The following is a 24,290-nucleotide window of genomic DNA, read 5'->3' as shown; positions in this document are numbered from 1 at the left end:
ATAATTTTGGAAAAGGAATACCTGCAATAGTGGCAAGAGTTTCACATGACAACCCCACCCTAGTAAAAAACACAATAGCACCTAACAGTGTATTCCCTAGGGGTGCCATATGGAATTTTACTTAAGTTTTTACTACCATAATCACACTTTATTTGATTGGTAAAACTGTCATAAAATTCCAACAAAAAACATCATCTCTAAGAAACATTGTGTCATAATGGCATAAGAAGCCTTATGACAATTTCATTCATAGTTTATGTAATAATTCAAGCACATCTTAACGGAAATTAGTTCTTAATGTCTACTTGTGCATGAAGGGTACAAGTGGAAAAGGAACATATAGATGCCAGCTTGACAATCGTAGAACTTTTTGAGAGGTGCCATTCAACTTGTCATTCAAAATGCACACAAATATATGTCTCCTTCCGAAAAGTTTTTTTCTATGCGCCACATGTTTCTGTTTATCATATGGTATTTTGTTAATGCAGTATGACAGACATATGGCGGGATTTCTTCCGACTTACAAAGCTTCAAATCATACCTACAACCAATAGAAATACATTAAACTATTAGAGAGTGTGAAGAAATAGAAAAAAGAGAATCCTTGGAATGTCACCTACAAATTGGAGAATCATAACTCCATGCAAGAGAAATGCCTTAGGGAATTCCATCAGATATTAGCACAGTATGTCAAAAAGCCAATTACTGTCATTAAATCTGTAGAAGATATTTGTTTATTGATAGAAGAAAGGACTTGTAGATTTTTCATCTTCCATGTCAAAACAGGAAGTGATAGATTATAACAGATAAAATATTTATTACTGAGTGCTATCTTCTGCTGAATCCAAAATGGAGGGGACAGTTTGATATTAAAATGAAATTGGTATTTTTGCATTAATAATCAAATCAAATCAAATATTTCATCAAATAAATAAATGTAAACACATATACAAATATATCTTAAAGGAGTTGGAAAAAGATATTTTTGTATTTACTGAGACACTATAATTGGAAAAACTCTTACTTAATCAATTACAAAACCAGGGATGACTTTTGTACTTTTGTTATACTAAAGTTAATTCTAACTCTAACATAAAAGTACAAATCTGCATTCGGAAGTTACTTGAGACTTTTGATATATGCTGAGTACTTCAGCTGTGGGCTGATTGTGTCACTTATTGTAAGGCTTTGTATGTCCTTTTATAGCATCCCTGACAAAGACGTTTATAAAGATTATCCAATTATTTGTGACTAGGTCTATAATTTCTCAAGTGGTAAATTAAGATAAAAATACATAAATCTTATTAAAACTCAAATACATTTCCTCCTGCTAAAGCAACTATTCTTTAAGTCAGATATATTTTAATTCAACACAGATAGATGAGTTTACATGCTCGGCAAAAATGTAGCTAGCATAGATAATTTGTTTTGTCCCAATAATTGCTAAACAAGATTATTTAATTGTTGCATCATATATATTCTTTTCATCTGCATTGTGGTGGGTGTAACAATACAAAGAAAAATTTCAAATTCATATAAAACTGGCGACGATGAATCAAGTGTAGGTTACTGCTGTGAGCCTGTGACAGGAAATGGTGTCTGTTATCAAATCAAGACGTGAATGAATTTCATTTAAAACTAACAGTAACCTCATTATTCATGACCCGGGGTAACCCTTCTAAAGACAACTGTTGGCAAAACAATAAGTACATGACACAAGCCTGGCTGGCAGATACTTCATTCATTGATGCGGACACGCTCTTGTGATAAAACGTTGACTCTTCTCATGATCCATACATCCTTAGAATGGTGTCTTATCGTGGGATACCTGGGAAATGTCACATTCAAAACACAGATCACACAGAAATTTATCTGGCAGTAATCTTTCACGCAAATTTTACCAAAAAACAGTGTGTTTTTTCCTGAATGAAGCTATTAGCTCTGTCCTTCAGTGTAATTCTATACCATACTGACATCCGCACCTGGAACAAAACGCCTGTTTTACAAAAATTTTAAGAAACATCAAACTTTTTGTATGATTTCTGTTTCAAATTTTGACTTCGTAGTCTTCAATTAGAGCAAAGTCACAAACAATTCAGTAAACTTGGAATCATTTTTTTTTTCAAATGTAGACCCTATTAGTATAAAAATAATGTATATGGGTATTCAATAGATTTACTTTTTTTCATGGATTGCAGCAATTCTCCTTGTCTGAGAGAAAAGGTTTTGAGGATACAAGGTACTTGTTTTAGCTCTAAATAATTATTAAATTTTCTTCTCTTTAATATGTTGAGCTGCAAATAATTTATGCAAATTAAGAATTCATGGTACATTGTATTACCAAAAAAAGAGAGTGTGTCACAAATGTCAATTGAAAATTGTAAATAAACAGCCAAAAGAGATAGATGATGTTCAATGTTTTCTACTACAATGATTTTTGATTGGTTTAAGGCATATCAGTTTTTGTTGGGGGTTGTTGTGCATATCTTGGGCTGGGCTTAGCTTTTTTTTATTGAATGTAAAGTATTTATCTTTTTCTGTGGTTTATTTTGTTTTTTTTATATATATATACAGATGTTTTAAATTGAAATTCCAGAGAAAAAGAAACTTTAAAACAGTTAGTACCGATTTGATAAAATGTCAAATGAGTAATTTTGTCAGTTGTTAAAAAAAAAGTTCTGCTTTCTTGAAAATGATAGAGACAACACATATAGCTAACAAACACATCTAGACAAATATTCAAAAACAATTATTTAGAAGATTCTTTGGTAAAAACACTGAAGATGAGATAAGTTAATTCATATCTATGTGTTTATATAAATAAGCAAAATATGTTGAAAAGAATTCATCAGCATCAAGTAGAATAAGTATGATGTAAATAATAAGAAAAAAAAAACGTTTGTCAAAATCATGTAAAAGTAAATTAATTTTGGAAACAGGAGGGTAGAGGATGTAAGAATTATAGTTTAATGACCTTGAAGAATCAGAATTGACAGCACATATGATGGGATGTTACTTTAACGTGTTTTGTCATTTCTACATCTGTTCAGAGAACATCACTTTTGGCTCAAGTTTATTTTCGTTACTTCAGAGAGCTAATTGCTGACAAAAATATTTTAAAGACAGTTATCTTGTCTCTTTCACTTAGACTGGAAATATAAATTTTGTCTACACTGAATTAATGTCTGCTTTGTGTATAAACTTTCTGTTTCTTGACTTCAGCAATGGGTTTGACACGTGAATGGATGTTGACTTTTTTAAGAGCTTTAATTGGTTGCTTTCCAAAAAATTGAAAGACGTATTTGTGTAGTTAAGTAAACCCAAAATTTTGATTTTCTATTAAAATAAATTGTCCTTGAATTGTTTTTGAATCTTATTTTAGTGAATATAAATATGAAGTGATAATTTTATGTTTCTCTTGGGTCAGATAGAGTTTTAGGAACTAGGAATCATTGATTTAACAAGCAGATACATTCCCCTTCTTTTTCGAACATTGCAGTTCAAAAACCGAAAATGACAATAACTGTTTTAGCAATCAGGCATCATCAGGCGACCAACTGTGTGTAAAATAGAAAAACATAAAAATTCATGTAAAGTTATTAAATATAATAAAAACTGCACAGAAGCAACAGCATTGAACCATATAGATAAGTCATAATTAATCTCAAAAATATACAGCTATCTAATGCAGCACGAGTCAGGGAGGATTGAATTTCCAAACCTCTGATGTATCTGGTGTCCTGAAGCTGTTAAGTATCACCTGCTGTCAAAAACAGCTGGGACCCAGGCTGATTCTTCCTCAAGATTATCTTCTAGGTTTTAATTATTTGCATCAGTCAGGATTCCATATAACAGATAGACAGATTTATATCAGCCCTCATATCTTCAAAGGAAAGAGCAAAAAAAGACCAGCGACAACTGAAAGGGATTGAGTTTCAGGGTTTGTGACATAAATAGGTTATCTCTTAAGATATTTTATTTATTTAATATTTTTTGGTTAAAGAGGCATCCATTGACTTAACATGTGAGGAGAGTTTGAAATTTATATTGTAACTTGTCATCAAACAGATAAGTTCTTGTAGAAAGTTTAGAAGTCTTAAATTTTACTTCCCCTAGTTTTACTGATAAGTATTAGTCAAATGGATTCATTACTTGTCATCAACAGATAAGTTCTTGTAGAAAGTTGTTAAGTCTTAAATTGTACTCCCTAAGTTTTACAGATAACTATTAGTCAAATGGATTCATTGTGCAATCTATGAATGTGGTTATCAAAGAAAAAAAAGGAGGAAAAAGCCATCTTTCATACTTCACAAAGATTTTTCATTCCCTTTTGAAGATGGATATGCACCATGCTCTTCACTGTCAAGCATCAATTAATTTCTAATATCAGTTTTATGTAGGTGTAATGGCTTTGTTTTGTATGTACCAACTGTCACTTCTATACATCTGGAAGTAGTCCTTGATTGCAGACGCTTCATTAATTAGTACACAGGAAGGTAAATTTACTCCTGAATTTCAGTACATCTGGAAATAGTCCTATTGGCTGTCTCATTAAAAGAATGGACATGTGTCTTCTATAATCAGTATGCACCAAGAAAATACATCACAACTGTGGTGAGGAAGAACATATGGTCAGGAAAATGTAGGCACACGTCCAAAATCAGCTTACCTTTGTCAAAATCTTTAACAAAAATATTTTTCATTTTGTTTTAGAGATGACAGTTCCTACAAATGTTTCATGTACCATCATCAAACTTGATTGATACACTTCAAAGCTTTCTTCTGTTTTGTGAATTAATGTAGAATGTCAGAATTTGAAACTTTTTTTATTGTGACTTATATATAGAAAAAGATGTTTGTTTAAGGTTTCCGAGGGGGGAAATGTTTGTTTTCAGATTTAACTTAGTAGATTATAAAAAGGTCAGGACTTATTCTTTTTGAAAGAGCGTTAATTCTTTGTTAACTTTCTGATAAAATTCATTTATTGCTTTCTTTTTTCAATTTTCTTTCAAAACATTAATTTTCATTTTTTGTTTTTAATAATTTGTTATCAATTTTATAAGGTTAGTCGAAAATTTATAAAAATGGAAAAAAATAAGTACCTATGAATTCCAAATGTTTGATTTTGAGGTCTGGAGAAAAACAAAAGCAACAGTATAACAAATACATATATATCATCTCTCAGACAATTCGAAAAGATTGAAGTATTGAGTATAAGTCGTGCACTTGTCCTCCTTTTGTGTTACTTGCAATTATTTCACTGGCATTAGACCAAACATCAATGGTAAATAATAAGGCATGGGATAAGTACACTCAATCTTTGTCACAAAGTTAAAATGGCAGACGACACCCTAAACTTTGTCCCGTCTCCAAAAATAAGACATTGGGAGCCGTTAATAAAAGCTTCTAGACATGTTCCTGGAATTCTGAAGATATAATTAATATGAAGAGTTGACACTGTAGAAATTAAGATCAATATTGTCATTGGCGTAATGTCACAAAATAACATGGTATACAACAATGGCTTGGTCAGTCCTCCTCTGTTTTTACTTAGGACAGTAATTGTTTTAGTAATGGATTTAAGATCCATCAATTCCATACTAAGTATAGATTTTAAAAGAAATAAGATTTTCTTCAAAGCGATCATTTACAGTACGATAAGGTTTATCAAAAACTAATCTATCAAATTGTCCTCATTTCTGACAAATTCAAATCTTTGATTGAAATTCTTGTGTTTTGGGTACAAATTTAAATCTTTTATTTGAAATTCTATGTTTTTTTGGTATCTTGAAGATATTTTGTGCATGGGGATGTTCGTCACCACCAAAATTAAAGAATGCTGCAGTTAAGTGCTTCTGATGAAAATATTGTAAGAAAGTTAACATGAAAATGATATGACAAAGAGGAATATCATCTGTAAATTTTGGCTATGAAAATAGCTTTTAAGAATTTGGAGAGCAGCCAATGCTTTGTGACAAAACAATGTAAAAGATGGCACATCAGGGGAAGATAACTCAGCATGACAACTGGTTTTGAGATAAACAAGGAATGCTGGGAGATAATTGTTCAGTAAGAGGATGATCTCAGTGGGGATGTCCTAGGCTTATGTCCTTTCTATCTTGTTATGACTATCTTGTCAAATAATTTTGGGGCTAAACAAAGGGGAAAATGATTTGAGAAAAATTTAGAAGAATATTTACTGTAAGTCTTGGATAACAACATATTTTTTTGTTTCGAATTGCATTTTTTTAGCATTTTAAAATAAATGCATAATTATGCATACAATTTTTGTATATAATGACATTTAAATTAAAGGGAAAAAAAATAATACTGAAACTGATGATAATATCTTTGAAGCTTATCAAATGTTTACCAGAACAAGAAACTTTGTTTTACTTCAATTACAAGGAATAATTGAAGCGAGATTTGCTTGCTTGACCAGATACTGTACAAATAAATATCCACAACAAAACTGCCATCTTGATAAGAATCATGATTCTGATTATTATCAGACATGATTAATTAATCATGTGTATTATGTCAACAATTTGGTTGGATGGCTTTGATGTCATGCTACATGTGACCGTCTGCTTTGATATCTGGTAATTCCATCAGTGACATACCATGTGACCATATAAGGCAATGTCATTGGACAGTCCTTGATGTCATACAAGTACTCCCCACTGATAATCATAATATGCTAATGGATCAGCACACAAATGATAAAGTCTCTTATTTATATGTAACTTATTTGATAAATAAAAGCTTTTGATGTTTGTTTTTGTGCAGTTTACTGTCAGTATATGTATACATGTCATCTTGGAAGATTAGGGACTGGCAATGCACTCATTATAAACAGTTATCTCTGAACAGTAGTGGTGGAAGTTAATCATGCTTATCTAAATGGTGTCTTTGAAGAGGTAAATGCCAAGAATGAGGAAAGACAACATAAATTATCTACATGATATCAGGTTAAAAATGTACAAAGTTCAGCCATTCTCTTCACATTATATTATCCATGAAATGAAAACATGTCAAAACAAAAGCTACTGTACATGCAGAGTTCTAAAAAAGTTTGCAATGACTACTTTTCTTTCAAAGTCTTTGCTGTATTTGAAAATCAAGAAATTGACAGCATGAAGCATACATGTATTATAAAGACTGTCTGGGAAGAAATAAATAAAGAAGAATTGATTTTAATTGTTCAATATATAAAAATGATTTTGTAGGCTGTTATCCATCTCAAATTATTAAAAATAATTTTTCATTATAAATTGACAGCAAAAATGATGACAGTAGCTAACAAATCTATTTAAAACAAAATTTCACTTGCAATGGACAAAATAATAACATTAGAACTCCCCTGATAATTCTGCGACATCAAGAATCATTAGTACAAAATATTATCAGTGGACATTAAAATAGTCCAAACTGTAATAACAGATATTGTAGCTGTAGTTTTTGTCCCGTGACACGATTATTGTAAACATAGTTAATGACGGCCAATAGTGATAGAACACTTATCTATTGTTCCTGTATCTCTGTTTGATCAATGTCTACAGTGCTTTGACAACATTTTACTTTTATTCTTACAACTAACGGGATTATTTTTTATAGAGACAATTTATATAACGACTTTTCCGTAAAAGTGTCTCCAATTCATAACACCAATAATCAACATTGTATTTTTCTCTGAATTGTCGCTTGTTGTGACAAGTATTTGTCGTAAAATATCAATAGGATCTGATTAATGAGCCCATCTCCAACCTTTTTACACTTTTAACCCCACTCCTACGAATAAAGTCATGTTTATTTTGTATTGCCAGAAATTATATTCACAATTTTCATTTGGTCAATTAATTAAAACTAAATTTGCCTTTTATGAGTTATCTCCCTTCTATGATTAAGAAAAAAGATAACATCAGCTTTCTTAACTTAAAAAAGAAATTATCATAATTAAATATGATGTTTTAAATGGATTTATTTAAGTAATCCCTTAACATATAGTATGATAAAATTGTATATCCATAAAGCATGTTAATTTAGCAAGAGCAAGAAAAAAAATATGAGTGATTGTCTCCCCTGTATTTTCTTTTTGCATCATCTTTACAACTATAACAAAGTTTGAAAATTGCCTTATAGAAAAAATAAATAAAAATTTACTATGCATTTTATAATTCTAGGATTTTAAGGTGTTTATTTAATTTAGCTACAAAATGATGGTTTTATTTATGCACAGGTCAAAGGTCTTTAACTAAAATGATACATATTACTAAAACTGATACAAGAGATAATGTTTTGTTTTTTTGTCCATCAAAAGCTTGACTTTTTTCAGGATGGATGAATCTGATAATAAACATGTGTTATTTCTATTAATATTAACCTATATGTTACCTCCAAACTTAATGAGCAGGGGATTAGTTTATTTTGCCCAACAAATTAACAATCAGCATTATACAAAACATACTGGAGAAAAAAACATTATTTGTCACTGATCTTTCACAGTAGGAAGTATATATATTTGTACAAACACTTCCTCTGTTCGAGATTAGGATGGGTAGCCTCATTTTGATAAAATATAATTACATGGTTCATCATTTGATATAAACTACGACTGACACAGTGGATGTATGATAAAAGCGACTTTGAATTCAGTGATTTAAGACTGTATTTTGGTATATCGGCCTGTTATCTATAAATATGTGAAGCTCATCAGCAGGTTCATTCTAATTTACAATAAGTACCCTCAAACAATTTGCACTTGACATGATAGCCAATGCCAGAATTTGAGCAATCGTCACACTGAGAAAAAAATAGCTTGCTTTACCAGATGATGTTCCGATATATGGTTTTATACACAATTAGGAATGCAAGGCAACAACTTCAAGGTTTTATAAAAAAAAACTTGGTTGTATTTCATGGTTGACATTTTGGCTTTGCATGCAGATGTAAATGCTAATAGAATATTGAGCACATGTTGCATTTTGTGCACATCTGTTGGCAACAGTAATTAAGGTCCAATTGCAAAATTCATAAAATAATTAGATGCAATGCACGTCCATTGACCTTGGGATGGAAAGAAGATATACTAAAAGGAAATCTGCTTAAACCATGTCCTAGTGTATTATTCCCCAATACATTTTATATATCCTCTGATGGTATTTTTATTCTAAGAAATATATCTGATGGAATTTTATCCAACCAAAAACTTTTTTTGTAGAGGAAAAAGATCAAATGCTGTTTTATATGAACAAATGTGATCAACAGATTATAAAAATCACTGGTTTTAAATATCCATCCTCCCAAAATAAAAATATTATCTTTGTTCTTAAAACTGGCCACTTGCAGAATTTGTTACACCAGTTTCCACTCTCAAAATTTCTGAAAAGTTTCCTCTCACAAAAAAAATCTTCCAAAGACATAGATCAATCGTATTCATTAGAAGATGTCAGAAAATCATCAGGTATCACTTTCATAGATGGCAATTACGTTAGACTATTTGATAATACAGTGTTTCTAAGAGACATGAAATTAACATATTTTAGAAGTAGACATTTAATTACTGATACACTTAGATCCTTAGTGGGTCTGATTTTCAGCTGTCATTTATAGCAATTATTATGGGAAACAGCAATTCTTCACACAAACGGAAGATGAAAATCATGGGAAAAAATGAAAACGAAAATCATGGGAATAAAACAAAGCTGAAAGTTGCAATGTTTGAAAAGGTTTATGTATTGGAATCAAGGATGCTTTATGTTTGTTCTCAACACTTCCTAAATGAATTTTTATATATTTCAAAATAATGAAGAATAATATTACAAAAGGTAAATAAGACTTAGACTAAAGAAGCAAGCAAAAAAATAAGTTTACTGTTGTTTCAGCTATCATTTGAGATATCCTTTGAACCTGAAAAAAGAAAGAACTAAAACTCATTGTTTGTAATATGTACATGAGAATAATGCTGCAGGTTTTCTTTGAATCATGCACACAATAGGACAGAGAACTTGCTCAGTCTCAAAAAGTATATCAATTTGTTCTTGCTACAATATTCGCTTTTTTTTATTTTCAGCACTAGATAAATTAGGATACAGACACATATACAACCTAGGAATGTCGGTGGAAGTGGTACAGCCCAATGTTGTCTTTGACATAGCCAGTCTACTGTTATATGGAGCCACAGCTACACCAGTCCGACTGAAGATATTACTAGACAGACTTTTTAGTGTGTTACAACATGATGAAGTCCTTCAGGTTTTACAGAGCTTTGGTTGGTCATATGAAGACTATGCAAGAGGATACATCTTACAGGTAAAAAAAGTAATATTTTTTTTTAAATAATGAAATGTGGTATGATTGCCAATGATAGAACTATCCACCGGTCTGAGAGTCCAAATGATGTTGAGCTATTTACTAGTTGCTTTAAATGAATGTAAGCAACTAAAGCTTTGTCCATATTTTTCTTTCAGAGAGAGTACCGTTGCTTTAGAATCATTGTAGCTTTAGAAGAAATCTCAATTCTTTACTTTACTTTACAACTATACTTTTGAATGTGTCTTTTGTTCTTGAAATCATAACTGGTTATTATTTTTCCATTGTATCAAATTTATCACAAGTCAATATAAATGTATTTAACTACCTACTTTATTGTATTGAATTTCACAAATCTTTTATAAATTGTTTATTAATTTTTGTAACTGACAAATTACCACGTTTTTTCTGTTTTTATTTCTTCAAATAGATTTTGTTTTGCCAAAAAAATTAACTAGACAACAACATAAGTTTAAGAGGCGTGAAAATTTGGCAAGCATATGATAAATATGAGACAATAGTGTGCGATCTAACTGTGATCAATTCTTAGAGCTTTGTTTTTTGACACTTTTATTTTCTACCTCAGGAGTGACTTTTGATAAATTGAAGCACATGAATCAGCAATCACTTTGGCAGTTGCTCAAATTTTCGAAAAAGCAACTAATTCTGTGTGATATTTTGTCAAATGTATTTTTTGGATTTTGCAACTTACATTAAGTACCCTGAACAAAGCCAAAATTTAATGACAAAACACAACTTTTACATTAAATTCTAAATATAAACTATTTTAATGGGACATCTGTAAGGCATATGCGACCATTTGATAATAATTTCTGCAGGTAAATAGATAGTAGAGAGATTGATCCTAACAAATGCCACGTGTATATGTCATTTGTAATTATGTCTGCTAATAGGTTTTCTTGAAAATGAGTTCTGTTAAAATCGGAAACTGGTATAAACGTAATTGTGCCTCCTTTGATGCGGAAGTTTAAGGTGTTACATCTTGCAGAGTAACATTAACGAAGAATGCTAATGATGAAAAAGTTACCACAAAATTTTATACCTCATGTCTTGAAATATTGTTCACCAAAATTTATTAAATAGTTGTAAAGACAATGTTTATTTTGAAAATCGGTTACTTGTTTTAAACCTATCAGTGATTCTTATTTTACTTTCTTTGCTAAAAATGGATGAACCTCATGTCTTAGACTCATAAATAATAGTTTATCATAAGTTTTGAGGAACAAACTTGTTATATTAATGTTTATATATTCAAATTTAGATAAATGATAACATAAAATGAACTAAATCATTTCTTCTGCAATAATCAAAGTCTAATCAGAACAAATTTACAAGAGTTTTCAATGATCTGTTTTATAACTCACATCTCTGTTACACTATATTTTTTGGTAGTTCGTGCTTTTGATCCATAGAAACATGGTCAAAAACTAAATTGTCATAGCAACTTTCATCAAAGAGAATCGGTATGACATAATTTTCAAGGTGCGGGATGACACGCATATAGGATGTGGAATATAGGGGATAAAGGAAATGAGGATGTGGGATAAAGTCTATAAAAATGTGGGATCTGGGAAAAACAAGGAAAACAACTGGATGGAAAGAATATTTTTTCAAACAGGATTTTGGAAATGAGCACCCCTGTGTCACCCCCTGAAATTCTTCCTGCAGGTCCTCAATAAATGTATTGTTCTGTCTATCATCATAATCTCATTTAACTGACAACAGAAAGACAGGCCACATGCCTTCCACGATTTCTGGGTCATTATTGGCACACTTACAAATATCTTTGTCATAAACAGAAATGTTTAATGTTGGGGCAAGATGTTGCAGGTTTCCATTGGTTTCCATCAATATGTAATACTTTTTTACCATTTCAATTAATGTCTGCTAAAGGGGGTGGATGCTTTTTTCTGAGGGCTGAATAATTTTAACCTTCTCCTCTCAGAACTTTAATGTTTTTCCATCAAATCTTTTGAAGGTTGATGTCTCTTGATAAGAAGACTATGTCTCGTCATTAATAGATTAATAATGTTAATATCTAAGTATTATCAAACTACAAGATACTGTAGCTAATTTAATGCACCAGATGTGCTTTTCAAAAAAATATTTGCTAATTTTTAAGTGCAAGATCAAATTGATGCTCAGATAATATTATATTCGTTTGTTAAACAAAGAATAATTTCTAATATGCATCAGACCTGAATGATATATACAAACTGTATTAATAAATTATAAAGAATGAAACAGCTAACTGATGACACTTTGGTTTAGGTCCAAGAATTTACTATTCAAATCGCTATTTATTTATTTATACACGATTGAATGACATAAGTATGGCAAAAATTGTCAATTTTCTCAAGTTTTGACATAGCAGAAATGATATCAAAACTCATCTTCAAAATAATAGATAAGACATGAAGATCTATAAACATTAAACTAAGACAGCCTGCAGTGCAGAAATATCAGAAAAAGTTTCTCCTCAAAGAAAATTTATCAACTTTTAGAATAGGCACATTAAATTGTCCTATTGAAGTACCTATCTATCTGTGGTATCATCATTTGGCAGAGAGTCAGAATCACCAAAACGTTTGACGTCAATCTGAATCACACCACATGCCATCTTTTAAAACCTGTCAATGATTTTGAAGAAAATTGGATGATTTTTAGGATAGTAGTGTTTACGAAGTCATATCCTGTCTTCTGTATATACACCTACGGCTGAAAATCTGTCTAAATAATCCTTCTGTGAGCACTCAGACACAAAACAGCACTTACATACAAAATCATAGTCACTAGTTTTCACAGTTTAATCAGAATTGTGGGTTGTAATGGTAATTGAAATAAGTAATTTGACATTGTTTTAAACCTTTTTTACTCAAATGAATGCATCTTTTCTAGTTTTTATAGGTAGGGTTTTTATCTTTCTTTATTGATAATTTTCTTCTTCATATTTTGATTCAAAAGGAGAGCTATCAAATGAAATGTAATTTTTTATATCATTCATCTTCTTCAAATCACCAAATAGGATTTAATAATTGATTGACAATGTTTTTGTTTATAATAATTAATATGTTTTAAAACATTTGGTAAAATCAACCATTTTCTGTAAACTTTAGTGTCGACTGTTTCATTTTATCACAAAGGTTTTCTGTTTTTCTGTATTTAAGATACGTCATTCAATATTTTCCCTTAAGTTTACAAATGGGACATCAACTGTTTTTGTTCAAATAGAATAATTAACTCTATCATACAATAATGTCCCATATATTGAATTATTAAATTAAAAAGACATCATTAATTATATGTTATTGATGTCTCTTGTGGACCATTATGTTTGTTTCTAGACATCTCTTCTTGTCAGATCTTTTTTGTTCATCTTTTATACAATATCCAGAAAACTCACTTGTGACCTGGATTATGATGTGGTATAATGATGTATCATGGGATACAATTTTGACCAGAAACAGGATGATTCTAAAGAACATGTCACTGTAAATATTGGAAATATGTACATTTTATTTACATCAAATATTGTCATGAAATGTTATTTTTTCTGTTTGTAGTTTCTCCGTAGATCTTTAAAGTTCATCAAAAACTTGGTAAAAACTCAGAACAAAATTTCACAGATAAAGAAGATAACAAGAAATTCATAAATTAATGATTTTCATTTCTAATTCAACTACTTTTAAGGCTCCATTAATTCAGTCTTAATACACTTATATGGTACTGGTGCCTTCAACTTCTATATTAATTTTCTAAAATTGTTAGTTTTTCTGCTGAAGGTCATGGTTCTCTCTTGGCACTATGGCTTCCTCTACCAATAAAAACTTAACTTCTACAGTATAGCCAACAGTGCATTTAACACAATCAATCAATCAATCAATCTAAATTCATTTAATTCAAAGATGTGTGGAATATATTTATAGTAATTTAAGCCTTATTTAACAGCATGACATCTTTAATTGGAGATTTCTCAAACTTTTTCAAACCAAAACTCAAAAGTAAGGCCTTATTTTTTTATTGAGTTAAATTATTTTAAGCAGATTTAGCAAATAGTGACTTTGAGCATGGTAAATACATTGTAGAAATCTTGTGATTTTGTTTATTTTCCTGTTCTCACACTAAAACCACATCAACTACTTGTTGTTAAGAGTTATAATTTAGTACTGATATAGTTGATTAATTATATGACAGAACTATTGAGTAGTAGTAATTTGGAAGTACTATTTTTGATAGTTTTTATGACAGACATTGCAGAGACCCTCATAATGTTATGTAATCTATGAAATCCTATAGTACTGTTTACTTGTGGTTTTCTCGTTATTCTTAATTAGCCTATACGTCCTCATATTTCATTGTAAACAAGAAAAAACACATGACTGTCTTTTTGTCTAAAGCACATTTGGGAAGAGGGTTAATTAGATAATTGCAACTTTAGAATTTTTTGTCCGGAAGCATTCATCAGCACATGCTAAGAATAAATCAAGTGTCCTGCCTTAGTGAACAAACGCAGATAATTGTCACTGATGGTATGCAGATGGGGGAGAAGTGTTCCCTCTTTGGTTGATGATTACGTATAAGTATCTTTGATTGTCAAGTTCTTTCCGGTAGTTGTTTCTCACGGTTTCATTCTTTTAATTTTTCCGTGTCTTCTTTTTAATTTATTACAAACAGATAGTGATTTTTTGTATTTTTGGCAAGAATTTTCCTCTCCCATAGCCTTTGATCTACATCTGTCTCGGAACTATTTATTACGCGCAAACACTCTTTCTTCTCTATATAATGGGAGATAATGCACATTTAATTGATAAAATATAAGTAAAGTTCACTTTTACATTAAGTTTAAACAGAAGTGATTTTATGTTTTTGTCTTTTAACATGAAGGACGGTCTTGTATTTTATGTTGAAGTAGAAACCATTTTACAAGCAGTCTTTCCTTTTTTTGCTTAGAGTACATGCAGGTGTCTTGAAATATTTTGTTTGAGATTTTCTGTGTTCTGAAAATATTCAAATGTTTTTGTACACCCACATAGCTATGCTTGATCATATGGTAAGAAATACTTACCAACAACATAGATTTACAGGGGACAGGGAATTAGTAGCAGTTCTCATATTTTATTATATGCATCCCTTTTTTTTTGGGGGGGGGGAGGGGGCTGAAGTATTCAGAAAGCATATAGAAGGATAAACTTTTAAAATTTGAAAAACAAAATGTTGAAATTTTTATTAAATTGATTTGCATTTTGTTTTCACATATATATATGCACCTCGGCCATAGCCTCTGTGAATATAAGTTCTGCATTTTTAAAATGACAGATTTACATTCAGCAAATCAGTGATTGTTATTTCAAGAGAAGTTAAAGACCACCTGGATTAGTAATTTTATTCTTAATTTAAAGATTATTTTCTTAGATAAATGAAATAAATTTAAATTTGAATCATATTTTCAAATAATTTGCAATAAAGCATTTGGTTCAAAGTTAATAAATATGTAATTGAAAATAAATAAAATTTGAATTGAAAGGGTATAGAGTGTATATCTACTAGGTTTTACTCCAATAAAGGACGAGTCTGAATCGTGTAATTCATTAGCGTTGTGACATTAGGATTTTGGAAAATGAACAAAAAGTGATTATAAGATGATATTATCGGTATGGTCTCTAATTGTAGACATTCTTTCAGGTGATTTGCCATTATCTTTTTGTGATGGTTTTTGGCGAAGTGTAACACTGTAAATTGATAATAACCAAGCACATATTTACTGGGTGATAATTTAGAAAATGCAAAACATCAGAGTTTGCTTGATTTATAATTATTTCCTACAATAATTAGCTAAATTTTTGATGCATGTGCAGAAAAAAAATCAAGCAAAAGCGTCCCGTTTACATGTGTTGTTTATTGATTCCTAATCATAAAACCGAATATTTTGTGGTGCTTTTATTATGAAAATGTGACGTTATATATTAAAAAAAATGAGATATTTGGAGGTCTCTTATTATTCGTAAATATATGTTTCTTTATAACACAATGTTCATTACGGTTTATGGGGGATTTAATTAAGTGCATTTACAAGTGAAATCTTTCATTAATTTGTTAAGAAGTATCACCTTGCCTGACATAAAAGATCTGTTTTAGCTTTAATGCCTTTCATCCATCATTTGCAGATGACTTACAGAAAACATATTGACTGTTTTTATCAATGGAAAAAATAATGAGCCTCACAAAATTTTAGTATGTGCATTATTCAGAATTAATGAATAACAAATTTAAATAAGTTACTCATAGTTGTGTTGAACTCTTCATAGCATTGATTTGTGTCCTAGTAGATGTAAAAGTATCTATTTTTTATCAATTTGCGGAACTTAGATCTTAAGTCAGCAAATTGTCAAAAAAATATCATAAGGACCTAAGAGCTACAGTTCTCCAGCTAATGTGAAAGTACAAGTTAAGTTCAAAACAATAAGTGTTAGTTACCATATCAGGCATAATTAATATGTAAGTCTATTTAATTTAAACTAGCAGTTGACAAATTAAAGAACCCAACACAAAAAATTTAAGGTAATATTAACGAACTTTGCAAAGTACTGAAAAATTTCTGCATGTCAATCAAAGAAATAATTTATTTGATCTTAAGAAGAAGGAAAAAAAGGAATGATTTGATTTGATTTTAAAGGAAGACTGCTTGTAGACATGACATTCTGACGACCAACTGCGATATTCCTTAATTATTGGTTTGTCCCATGTGAGACAAGGGTAGCATGACTTCATGTAAAATTGATTAGAAAAAAAACACCGGGTAATCAATTTCTCCCATAGACACATCAAACAGTAATTTCTGTTTCAAGAAATGGCTCAGTTTCTTAAACTAAGATACTGTCTTTTGAATGGAAGTTTTATTCAGTTTTCTATGACATGGAGGAGGTATTATAAGTGAGAGTCATATTTTGCAGATTTAATAGCAAAATTTAAATAAAAAAATAATTTAGAAATTTAAATTATGTTCATTTATTCATAAAGGAATAGGGAGGTAGAGTCTAGTCAAACAAATGTCATTTGCAATGTCAAAATTAATGGACAAAAACTAAAACTGTCATTGTCTACATAGAATTAAATTTGCAACTTCCCAAAAATAAAATATTCAGGAAATGTAGAGGTGTATTATTAAAGAAGAAAGATAGATATTAAGAATACATGAAAATAAGTTTTGTCATCATTCAATGGTTCCAACGACTCATTTTCAAAAACTATTAACGCGGTATTAGAATTAATCAAATAATAATTCATTGAGTTTAGTCTCCATGCTGCCAAAAAATGCAGTTTTTCCAATTAAAACTTTTGTTAATTGTGTATATTAATGATCTTGTTGTTATTTTTTATTTTCATCTTGTTATGTTGTGTCACAACTATAAATATGTAGTTTTTATGACAATAAAGATTTGAATTTTGTTACTCATAGTTTACTACAAATAATTTTGGTTTTATCAAAAAATATATAACATTTTTATATGCTTTATAATATACAGTGGGCATGTAATTTTCCAAGTTAGCTGACTAACTTCTGACTGACAACGATCTAATATGGTCGCTGTGAGAGTTTTACTAAATAAGCCGTATAATTCTAAATTGATACCAAACACTGCAGACATTTATGGTTATTCCAGTGTACCCATGTCATGTTCAACAGAATTAATTCTTTGTCAATTGCAATGCAATAAAACTCTAGACTGTCCTCGGTGGAGCAACTCACTTGATCTGTTGAATAAAATATTAACGAATGTCAGCATGTTTGGAATAAACTGGACACCTCTCGTCTTAATCGCTGCATTGGGAAATGACATTTTATGACGAAAATACGCCATCAAGGTGTCAGAAATTAGTTTACCAATATTATGAGGATACATTAAATAATATTTGCATCAACGTGTGGGACATCATTTTATTTGACAAGAAAAAAATTGCTGTAATTTGATTGTTTCTTTCATGATCGTTGAATGATTTAACTTTATGGTCCAGGTGGGAGAATTTGTATTATAGTAACGATAATAAGTAGTCTAAATAAGCAAATGCCATCACGTAACATTATAACACGATTACTACTGGGACTAGAACTGATAAATAGGAGACTCTATGTGGATAGGTCAACGAAAATTACAGTGTTCAGCAGAAAAACATTATAGGCAATAAAAAGATATAATTTTTTGTCCTTCCTGCTATTAGGTTAATAGATACTTAATATATGTTTAATGATGAATCAGCTTATGTATAGAATGTATATCTAAAGGTTTTCAAATGTTGACTAAATTATAAGGTTATTTGTGATTAGTTTACTTTATAACCTATAAAGTACTGGTCTATAATTCTACAAAAGGTTGAACTCCTGGACTTCATATTTGACACATTAGTGGTACTGTATTTTAAAATAACAATTCTGATTTAAAACCATTGGTGAAAAAGGTAGGATTTTTTATTTGAATATTAATTTTGAAAGGATTAGCCATACTTGTGTATGGCATATTTTAAATTACCTGTAGCAGTATTCTGTTTCAGACCAATTGAGCATAATTCTAAATCTATTTTTTTTAATTTTTTTTCAGGATACTAATGGAAAAGTCCTAGATAAATGGTCCATTGCTTCTCGAGAAGAGGAACACATTATGTTGCAGCAGTTCTTACGATTTGGAGAAACAAAATCTATAGCACAAGAAATTATTCTTCAAGACACCAAAGAACAACAGGATTTATTTAAGATGCAATCAACCAGAGCCGAATCTGAAATAAAAAAATTCATTGAAAGAAGCAATCATTCAGTACATAACTACATGAGAGGTCTTGAGCCTCGTCATTTGTTTGGAAATCGACTTCCGTTTGTGCCAATTGGAAGTCGTCTGATGACTCCTCCATCACTTTTAAACTTTTCTCCACCTTTGAGTAATGATGTCAGAAGTCATGTGACCTCCGGAGTTCCTTCATCAAGTCCTGTCACATCATCACCATTAGGCAGACTACAGACCATGCAGCCATTCGATTACCACAGGGAACAAAGTAGTCCTGCCCTCAGCCCAGGCATACCTGAGAAACATAATCCAGAATCATATTCAAGTGATAGTCCTAAAAATATGAGTTTGACACCAACATCATCGAAATCAGATACACCACCATACACACCTCAGATATCAGAGAGTGACAGCACGCCAGTCAAATCATCAGCTCTGATGTCATTACCCATCATGCAACCTGGAGATCTGGGTAGTAGTAGAGCTCTTGATTTTTCTTCACCAAGGGATCATGGAAACAGTTTAATGTATGAAGACCACAATGCCAAACATTTAAGAAAATCGCACAATCCAGTCAAAAGACAATGGACTCCATCAGCTAGCTTCGGTACTTCTTTCATAGGACCTAACGGTAAAAAGCGGGTATTATGTACAGCGTGTAATAAGACTTTCTGTGATAAAGGTGCATTGAAGATTCACTACAGTGCAGTGCACTTGAAGGAGATGCACAAATGTAGCGTTGATGGATGTAACATGATGTTTAGTTCCAGAAGGAGTCGTAACAGACACAGTGCTAATCCTAATCCTAAATTACATATGCCGCAGAAGAGAGTCAAGTTACCTGAAGGGGCCAGTATTATTGATGAGGACTCTTGTATGTCTCCAAATATGGTAGCAAGTCCACCAAGTATGGTTGGTTTGCCTACAAGCTTGTCAGATCCAAGTATTGTTTCACAGTTTGACACACATGAGCTTGCTCGTGCTAATCATGCTCTGTTCTATTCTGCTTTAAATGCACAGATGTCCGTGTTTCCATCACCAGAGAAACGATACCGATTGGATGACGATATGCCCAAAGACCTCAGTGTTGTTGATAGGAAAGATTCAGATTTCAAGTCAGAACGTGATGATTCTCCTCACCACCGATCAAATCGTCGTAAAAATATGGTACCAACACGTCTGACACAGCCTTCTAGTATGCCTGATATGAGTGATGATAATTCTGATGATGAACATGTGAAAGAGGACGGAAAAGAAGATATGAATGATGAACAATACCTTAGCCTTCATCAAAGGTATCAAATGGATAACGATAGTTTAGCCGAAAAACATTATTTGAAACGTAAATTAGTCGTGGATACCAGTGATGATAATGACATTGAATTGGGTGAAATTAGGCGAGATTACAGAAGTCATGAACTACCTAACGGACATGCACAGAAGGAGTACCCAAAAATAGCTTCCCTTTTGTCAAAATCCTGCAACGATGAGGTTATTGATTACTCTAAAAAGGTTCCGTTAAATCACGAGGAGGATTCACTTTCAAGTGACCATAGTGCTTTGTCTGAATCTAAGTCATCTTTTACAAATTTGGAAACTGGGCAAAAAATATCCTCTTCTGATGATTCTGTTGGAGAATTACCTTTCAGTAAGGAAAATCCAGAAACTTGTGTCATGTGTAATGAAAACTTTCAAAGTATGGAAGATGTCCGCTCTCATCTTCAAAACTTACATTTCAAATCTATGCATTTTTGTTCTGTAAATGGATGCAATGCATTTTTCAAATCTAAACGAAATCAGGAGAGACATAGCGCTGACTGTGAAAAGTTGCGACAAAGCCTACAGGATGATGACAATGAACAGTCAGAGGAACGTGAAGAAATAAATATTGAAAAAACAGAGAGTTCTGTTGACAAATATGCCAAAACTAATGGGAACAAACATTATGATAGTTCTGATGGGGATGATGAAGATTCAGATGACGAAATCGACAAGAAAAACGAAAACAACAACTTTGACAATGAAACTGAAAAAGACGAAATTGCCATCCATAAAAATGGTATTAATGTCCATTGTCATGTCTGTCAATCCAAATTCAAGGATAATTTAGCTTTGAAAGAACATTTTGAAATCAATCATCCAAAAGAAATGTTTCACTGTACAATAAAAGGCTGTGAAAAGATTTTCTCAACCCGCAAAAGTCGAAATCGTCATAGTCAGAATGGAAACCTACATCATCATCTTCCGGAAACAAAAAGCTGAAATGATTCATAATAGAAAAGTGCTGAAGAATATGTATGCAATAAACTTGGATATGTGCTGTCAATATGCAAATGTTTAATGTTTTAGTATTATTTAATTTCTTTAATTTATAACAAAGTTGTTGATAATGTGAAGTTAATTAGTACACAGATCAAATAGTCTGCCATTTTATGGGGATTTATTTAAAATTTGTTCTTTCAAAACAAACTAAATTTGATTTATTTATTATTCATTTTTGTAAATTCACAGGTCAAAGGGTGATAACTCTATTCAGACCTTTCCCACGATTGCCAAATATTTATGCACTATTTGTATAATATTAATCTATGCATTTTAATTGTTGTTTTTTGTTGTTATACCATAGCATACTGTGGTAGTTAATCAGATCTCCAGAGCTGTGTACATTTCTTGTCTTTATTGTTTCATTTTGTTGCATATAATATTTGAATTTTTCTTCATTTTTTCATATTTTTTCATATGCAAAATATCTAATGGATAATGATTTTGGTCAAACAAAATACACAATAAAATATCTGTGAAAACTTATTTTAACAACAAAGTGAATGTTGATGTTACCTTTGATGTTCAAGTTATTAGAGAGACCAAATCGTTCTATTTAAAGATCAGAGCTGAATATACAAAATGCAATCTACCTTTTATTGTTTTGTTTCAGTTTAGATTTCCGTCCACAACTGTTTGTTTGTTTGTTGTCAGTTTATTTTGACAACAAAAATCTCTATGATGATTAAGGAGATTTATTTTAAATTATATAATTGATGAAAAATAAAAATTTGTTGATATCAATGTTATATGAGAATGGTTTCACTAAATGTCTTCTGCGTTAATTTTTGTTTACTTTTTCCTTTATTTAAGTAAAATTTGAAGGATAATAATCACATCCTCAAATTGAAATAACAATTTCAAATCTATGCAGGTCTTAATAAATCATTATTAATTGGAGGTTTCAAAATCTAATGCATCCTGGGTAATATTTTCAAAATTGTACACCAAAATGTTGTGATTGGTTTAAAACATTCTAAACAATGAGATTACCCATAGTCCTTTAGATTCTGAAAAGGGGAATTAAAAACAATTATTTAGAATAAATATTAAATCCTGCATGGTTGTTTTGTATTGTTTCATGTGTTGTGATGAATATTTTAGCTCAGGAAGTTTTTTTTTAAGTTGTGAGTAGATTTTTGTTTTGCTGTTAAAGATCATAAAAGTTGGTTTTATGACAATCCCTTTTTTCTAGTCAAATAATTTTCTGACAATTGAATGTCTTGTAATTATATTATAACAAAAGTTGAATTATTCGAAGGTATTAAGACACATATATATTATTTATGTTACATTTCATTATTTTATTTGTATCATTTATACACATGCATTTATATGTATCAGTATTCTATGCATGCTTTCATCATATTCATAATTGCATTACATCAAAAAAATAATTCATATTTGCGTTACGATGTCTAGATATCTATGTATATCTAAAAAAGGAAATAAATTTTGATGTTTTTTCTAGTGCTGTCTGAACAACAACAAAATGTACAGGATCATATGTTAATATTTTTGTTTAAATTATATTTCAAAATCCATAATTTTCTTTCTACCAATATAACCAAAAATCTGAAGAAATTTGCTGAATTGTGGATGTCAACTCGTATCTTTTCCATTTTTTTACAGTAGTATAGTAGTAAACATTTAGTACTAGTTATATTCTTGAGAGCTTGATACATGACATTGTAATAGTAGTTTATTTCAGAAGAAAACTAATATTTTTTTTTAAGTTAACATAAGGCTAGGGCCTGTACAACATGTTGTTGTGTTGAAGGTTCCCTTTTAATACAGCAAATATTTATATTCATGAAAAGAAAACAAGTTATACTGGTAAATTACAGTATACTTGCTTTTATTATGTTGTTGGGCTACTGTTTCATTGACATGTACCCTATATCTCCTTCTATTAATATCTGTTTTTTCAATTGTAGAATAATTTCTTCAACTTAAGTTTCAAATTTCAAATTTTTTTCTCATTTCAAATTTTATGATTACAGTACCCGGTATACTTATGATTCAATCAAATTTCACAATACATTGAGGAAATTGAATGTTAGCATATCATCTACTAACAATCTATCAACTTAGCTTGTGTTCTTTTCATATTAAATTATATTTATAATTTTCATCCATGCATTTGTAAATAAGCTTTTGATGTTGAAATAGTCAATTCTAAAAATTAGACAGACATTCTATGGCCAAAGAGGAGATAACTCTTTTGAATCTCAAAACTTTGGTTATTTCAATTCTTCATTAAAATTCACTATTGTTTATGTTTTTTTATTTTCGCCTATTTATTCTTTAAGATTTAATCAACTAATACCTGAGATTGTAATTACAACATTCTTTTAAAGTTTTAATCTTTAAAATTGGATTTTTTTTAAGTTTCTAAAGAGTTGTCTTTTCTTTGCCTTCAGAAAAGTTCTGTCTAGAGTTCACTTTAAACCTATGCAAGTAAAATGTAGATATAGATAGAGATATTTTTAATCAGAATCTAGCAACTATGCTAAAATATGTGTATCAAAGCAATAATTCTTTATAATATGCATGCAAAATTTATTTATATGTTTTACAGGGATATGAATTATCAATTTATGCAGAAGTTTCCCATGATGCAAATATCATTGTTTAAAGTATTATTTGTTTATATATATGTAGACTAGTTTTTGAAAGGCAACAGAGATTGAATTTTACTTCAAATACCTCAATATCCAAAAGAAAGTCTATTAGTTTGAAGGAGCATGATTTCTGACGATATTTGCTAGCTTTCTAATTTAAAAGAAAAGAATAAAATAGCGATATTTTTTTATATAACTTAATGCAAGCAGTCATCTTACAACACATTGTTTTTAATGT

The 24,290-nt window shown here is 30.5% G+C and overlaps 1 protein-coding gene across 1 annotated transcript in view; it reads left to right on the top strand.

The window, feature by feature from the left end:
* The window catches only part of LOC139520146 (zinc finger protein basonuclin-2-like), a 40,884-nt gene extending 19,020 nt beyond the window's left edge, over window positions 1–21,864 (top strand). The window contains exons 3-4 of the mRNA XM_071312613.1: window positions 10,073–10,311; window positions 18,927–21,864. Coding sequence (XP_071168714.1) covers window positions 10,073–10,311; window positions 18,927–21,368 — 2,681 coding nt within the window. The 3' untranslated portion in view covers window positions 21,369–21,864. The remainder of the gene's footprint in view (window positions 1–10,072; window positions 10,312–18,926) is intronic.
* Window positions 21,865–24,290: the final 2,426 nt, after the last annotated feature.

This window comes from Mytilus edulis, chromosome 4 (assembly GCF_963676685.1).
Source record: "Mytilus edulis chromosome 4, xbMytEdul2.2, whole genome shotgun sequence".
Taxonomy (NCBI): Eukaryota; Metazoa; Mollusca; class Bivalvia; order Mytilida; family Mytilidae; genus Mytilus; species Mytilus edulis.
This window is presented reverse-complemented; position numbering and strand designations above follow the sequence as displayed.